General features: G+C 42.8%; 1 protein-coding gene across 1 annotated transcript; it reads right to left on the bottom strand.

The window, feature by feature from the left end:
- Window positions 1-326: 326 nt before the first annotated feature.
- Window positions 327-5,920, bottom strand: cbln12 (cerebellin 12). The gene is made up of 4 exons (XM_055033733.1): window positions 5,703-5,920; window positions 4,866-5,176; window positions 3,436-3,555; window positions 327-3,346 (listed from the first exon to the last, which is right to left on the bottom strand). Exons 1-4 carry the CDS (start codon window positions 5,731-5,733, stop codon window positions 3,149-3,151), a joined length of 660 nt encoding a protein of 219 aa, XP_054889708.1. The 5' UTR covers window positions 5,734-5,920; the 3' UTR covers window positions 327-3,148.
- Between the last annotated feature and the right edge of the window lie 84 nt (window positions 5,921-6,004).

Here is a 6,004-nt window from a genome sequence, read left to right as displayed (position 1 = left end):
TTATTCAATTTGGATCATGATTCTCTGCTCATATGACACAGGGCTCATAACATCATGCACTTTTTCATCTCAGGACAGGCTTGATCCAAATTTCCCTGGAAAAAAATAACATTACCCCCTTAATTCCTGGTGCTCTTTGTGGAATGGAAATCTGTTGCTGATGCATTTTTGTTTTTTGAGAGAGAGAGAGAGAAATCTGGATTCTTTGTTGCCATTCTTGACACTGAACCAGCATCAAACTGTACGTGTAACTTTCATTATTTGCATTTTATCCAATGAGTCCTGACTCACTCACACTGTCGCCATAAAAACTGAAGCAGTAAAGCTTGTAAGCGTATGAAAAGTTTTAATAAAAGACAATCAGTATGAAAGGTTTTGAAAATGATTATGTTTGGATTAAATCCGATTTTTCTGGTGCATTCACATTGTCACATATAGTTATCATAATTCTTTGGATCAGTTTGAGTGTTTTTGTATTAATGAACACCAACTCCTTCTGGTATTCTCTGTTAAATGTCCCTGCTGTTTTTCCCCTATTAGCTAGAGCAGTGTGCCTGAAGTGTGATGACATTTTTTTTTTTTAGAAAATTGCAGTGGGAGCTCAGTTTAGAGCACATACCTACTTTTATGCTCTTCAGCAATGAATTTTAGCAGCCAGCAGCCTGTTTGGTGGATTTTTGGACGTGCATATCTTTTCTCTTGTACAGACGAAGATGTATCTGTAAAATTATGCCATAAGTAGATTTTTGTAAAGATAATTCTAGAACAACAATGTTTCATGGGAGCAATACTTAAAATCCTTGTAGCTGATGTATCTAAAGGGGCAGTATTATGTATTTTCCAGGTACATATGGCTATTTTATGGCATAATCAAGTAAGTATGGTACCTCTGGTTGTTATAAAAATGCTGTACATATATCAAGCATGGCTTAAAAGAAACTTAATTTCAGAATTTGATGCCTTGAAATCGGGCACCTGTCTCTTTAAGAAGCTGCTGTTCTTTTAACACTCTGTCTTCAGTACGTCATCGCAACATTTCTCTGTTAAGCTGTTTACAAATGTTTTTAGGAGAACTGGACTGAGAAATAGTTCACACATGTAGCTCTGCAGATGTGCAGTTCCATCAGGTGATTGCTAATTGCTGCTGCCACTAGTCTGGAGGAGCTGAGTGGCTGGAGACTGGAGCTTCAAGGAGGTGCTTTGTCCAAATAGGCGGAGCTTTGTAGCAGCAAGGGATTAGGCAACCCCAAATGGTTTCCACGGGAAGTTAAAGGATTTCTCAAACATGCATAAAAGAATCAAAGCAGCACTCCAGGTATGTTTTTGATAAGCAGAATAACATGATAACATAATATAAACCCTCCAAAAATAATTTTTACATATTGCTGTACCTTTAGCCATCAATCTATTGAAATTTGTGGCCTACGTGTAAAACAAATTTCTGTGGGTAGGGTCCCAACCTTGGCTCTAGCCCATGTGACCAAATACCCTTAAACCTGGTCCTGTATTTATGACTGTTTTAGTAAGTACGTGTGTAAGGAACAACAAACAGACAAACCGAGAGCGGTGGTTCTGAACCAGGGAAGCGTAAATGACTTTATGTGACAATGCGCCACACTTTATCCATGGATGTCCTGCAGGGATGAGCCGTCAGGCTCGCCAAAGCCTCCATCTGTCCGTGTCTCTGCAAGGAGCATCCGCCACACTCGGCACTTATACCGCGTCCCACGCTGGTGTGCCTGGTCCACGCCAACGCCAGCTCGGCTGGTGGGAGCTATATTTACAAACCGCTGCCGCCGAACGCAGCAGCATGAAAGGGCGTGAGGAAATCTGCCTTGCTTTTGCAGATTAAACAGTCGCAGTTGCAGTGATTCATAAAATCATTTTCTGCATGCAAACAGTCCAATTGAGATGATTTCAGTTTTTTTAACGCTTTGTTCTTTATAGAAATTTGTTGGTGAATAGACATCTTTTGTATGATGCTGACAGATAGACAGAGGAGAAGCAGTCATACAATAAAGTCAATTCAAATACTTTTTTTTTAAAGCTGGATGGGATAATTTGTGTTAACATAAACACAAATTAAGGCTTGGCATTATGTCAGCACAGGAGCACAAATAGATACTTTTTCACAATCATTATATTGAATAAACAATAAATATTTCACATAAAGACAAAATAAATAATTTCATAGAGTGATTGTAGATTTTCAGCAACGGTTTTTGTAGATACTTCTCTTTATTTGTTCAGTCCTAAAACTGGATGTTCGGCACCTTGTAAAAGCATACACCTCAAACTTTTACACATTTTATAAGGTTACAAAAAGAAACGTCTGTCTACATTTGTGGGATTTTATTTTTGAGACCCATCGGTGTGACATGGAAAAGGGAATAAATCCTCTTTAATTTGATTTGCTTTCAGTAAAATCCAATGCAGCTAGCTGCTTGTAGAAGTTAGACAGATCAAGTGATTTAGTATTTTTATAAATCCATGTTGTTCTGAGAAAGCCTCAGCGGTTTGTTGGGGAACGTGCATCATGAAGACCAAGGAACACTGTAGACAGGTCAGGGAGAAAGGTGCAGAGAAGTTTTGATAAAAGTGTATCCCAAGTTTTCAGCATCTCACAGAGCGATGTTCTACCAATTATTTGGAAATGGAAACACTGTGGCACAACTCTAAGCCTACAAAGATAAGGCATTTGACCTAAAGTGAAGCAGAGGATCAGTCAGAGAGGTGAGCAAGCAGGAACCCAGAAGAAGCTGCAGAGATACACAGTTCAGTTTAAATAATTTATTGACTGGACAACCAAGAACTCCACCAAGCTGAATTTTATGGAATAGAAAGGGAATCAAAAGAAGTACTTTTTGCAGTTGTCCAGAAATAACAAGCATGTGGAAGAAGGGACCCTGGTAAGATAAAAAAAAATCCTCCATCATGTGTTAGAACGACCCAGTCAAAATGGGCATGTCTTGGAAAATGATGTTCGCAGATGCTCTCCACCCAACCTAACCGAGCCTGAGATGTTTTCTAAAGAACAACGGACTTTTGATGTCAAAAAGTTCAAGAGGTGTAACTATTTTTGCAAAGTGCCGTAACACCCGTCACTCACACCTGTCCTATTACCCAGCACTTCCATATTCCACCCGTCTCACAAGGGGAAGACGAGGAAGCCGGAGAAGGTGGAGTACTTCCAGCCTCCCATCAGGTTCCCTCTCTCCAGTCTGAGGTAGGCCTTGTCGCCCTTCTCCAGAATCACCAGGCCTGCGTTGGTCGCTGCTTCTCTGGTCACGTCTTGGTCTCCCGCAAACGCTGAAATCATCGGCCAGCCATTCACCATCAGGCTGACCTGAGAGACATCAAACACGCCGATCAGGGAGAACGCACGAAGCGGCTACAACCTCAACTGCAACTGCTCGAATTAAGGTAATAGCATACCTGAATAGTCTGTCTGTTGTAGGCCTTCACGACATGGAAGTTGAAGCTGTAAACTCCTCTCCGTGGAGCGACGAAGACGCTGCTCTCTTGGTCAAAGTGAGTGCCCACGTTGACTAAAATCTGCGGAGATTTCGAGGGGGAAAATGCAGAAGAAGTGGGCGATGTCAGCAAGGAAATTGTCAAGAGAGTCCGAGGCACGGCAGAGAAAAGAAAGACACTTTGAAGAAGGGTGACGTCTGTTGTTAAAAGCTTTCTGGAAGGTACATTCATGCCTACTCCAAGGTCACTCCAGTAACTCTATTTATTACACATTCAGTTGGACCTCGGTCTCAAAGCTATTGATTCTCTCTTCTACATTTGCACTGTAAAAAAAGCCTTGAATGTTGCTGCATAATCTCACAATTTTGTGGGCAGCACACCAAGTCCAAATGTTCAATCTTCAGCTTATTATCATTTAGCCTCAGTGCCTGGATGTAATCAGATGTGCATTCATATTAGCAGACTTGGGACAACAAAAGCACTCATCTTCTTTCACGTCTTTCAAGCACTGGAATTTTCTGTGTTTATTATTGTTTTGCATAGAGGTGCAAAACTTCAGAAATCCAACTTTTTGCACAGTTTTCACACTCAGACCAAGATTTTTGCTGGAGGCCTTCACCTGTCAGTGTTGGGTAATGCTCTTTAAAGTAATGATCTTACTCGCTTCGTGCCTAGTTGACCTCGAGCACAAACTTTTTCCAGACAGAAACATGTCTTGCTATATTTTCGTTTGGAGATGATCTCTCCCTGGAAACTTAACTTAGATGCTATTCTGGCATTGAATTCATTGGGGCAACTTCTGTTTGCTCAACAAATGGGTCAGCAAGGAACCAGGAAGGCAGAACCACAGATTAATCTGTGAAGTTTCGAGTTCCAATGAGCTTTTCCCTCCCTGGCTCGGCCCTACTGCAGAACGACCCACAGAGGGAGCGATGTACCACAGGAGACCCTGTTCAGTTCGTTGAGATGAGAAACAAAACAAGTCAGACCTAAATAGGGAGTTTGTTCGGCCTTTATATGACAGTAATCTAACAAATAAGAGTCTTTATAGCAACCATGTACAGGGCCTGTGCTCTAACCACTGCGCTGTTTGGTTTTCTGATTAGGTTGTTTTCTGCGATGATAGTGGCTGTTTACTTAATTCATCGTTACAATATTGCTGTGTGATTAATTAACAAGCCTGTAAGTGATAGCTCAGTTTTCCAGCTGCATTCTCAATATTTCAATTTCGTCACTGGAACCTTATTTAGTCACTCTAAAGTCTGCAGCACCTTGACTCTCTGATTAGGAAAAACAATTTACTCCTTCCACTGGTAGACTGATTGCATTTCGATAAACAAATAAAGGCCTGCAACAGCTGCCTTCTTAAAGTATATTTCAGAGCTACTCACGTTATCAAAGTAGATGATCATGGTGCGGTTGCTCATGTCCGTCGGCTCGTGGTTGGTCTGCCTGCTGGCCGAGAAGGCCACCCGTCCCGAGCCGGAGCGGACCGACATGCCCAGAGCGCTCCCAGCTGGCTCCGACGAAGGCGTGGAGTCACACACCACCAGGCACTTCCCCTCCAGGATGATGGGCTCCGTGTCGTTCTGGGCGCCGCTTTCCAGGGGCACCGAGAGCAACAAGAGCAGCTGCAGCAGCAGCAGCAGGCTCGGTGATATCAGGAGGTCAAAGTGGACAGACCAGATTGACATGGCTGAATCTGGGGAAACAAGTAACTTTTGAGCACTCTGAAGAGTTAAGAGACAAGCGAGTGAACAGAGTCAAGAAGATATTTCGTATTCCCTCAGCAAAAAAATAAAAACATTGATCTGAAAAAATGAGACAAGCAAGAAAAGAGGATGGGCGACAAAGAAAAAAGTGATGAGGCAGGATTCTGGAGGGATGACAGGGAGACCCAGAAGGAGAGACTGAGAAAGGGAACAACTCCACTGAGTCGCCATCTGTCTTTTACACAGAGACCCCCTCCCTCCCTCACGCATCCTCAGCACACACACCTTCACGAAAACACAGTCTCAACATATGCTGTGGCTGCACACACTAACAGGACTTGGTCAGCGCAGTATCCTCCTCTGTTCTTCTGACTGGCTGAAATGAAACATTGTTTTGGGGAGACTAACCCTGTACTGAACCTCAGTTTGAATGAATATTGTTTAGGAATATTCACCATGAAATAGAGTGACTATTTGCTTGAAAGAATAGATGGTAAATAAAAACTAGACGATCACCTGTTTTCAGCTGAGGAAGCTTGTGTCCCATGTCAGCAAACCCTGCGAGATGCCGAAGTCAGGCGAAGCGGGAAAAATCCTTGTTTTCCAGCTCTTCCCGTCACATTCTCTCACAGCGCTGCAAGTCGAGCTGATCGCCGATCTGGAGTATCCTCTGATCTCTCTTATCTCTCTCTCTTTCTCTTTCTCTCTCTCTCTCTCTCTCTCTGTGTTTGTCCTACCTTCTCTTCTCAGCCACCCCCTCTGTTCATCTTCCTCACCCTCTTACCTCGCATCCACCCACTCACCCTAACAGAGGAGTA

This window comes from Poeciliopsis prolifica, unplaced genomic scaffold, assembly GCF_027474105.1.
Source record: "Poeciliopsis prolifica strain line A6 unplaced genomic scaffold, Auburn_PproV2 SCAFFOLD008, whole genome shotgun sequence".
Lineage (NCBI taxonomy): Eukaryota > Metazoa > Chordata > Actinopteri > Cyprinodontiformes > Poeciliidae > Poeciliopsis > Poeciliopsis prolifica.
Note: the sequence above shows the minus strand (reverse complement) of the source record. Positions and strands in the feature narration are given on the sequence as shown.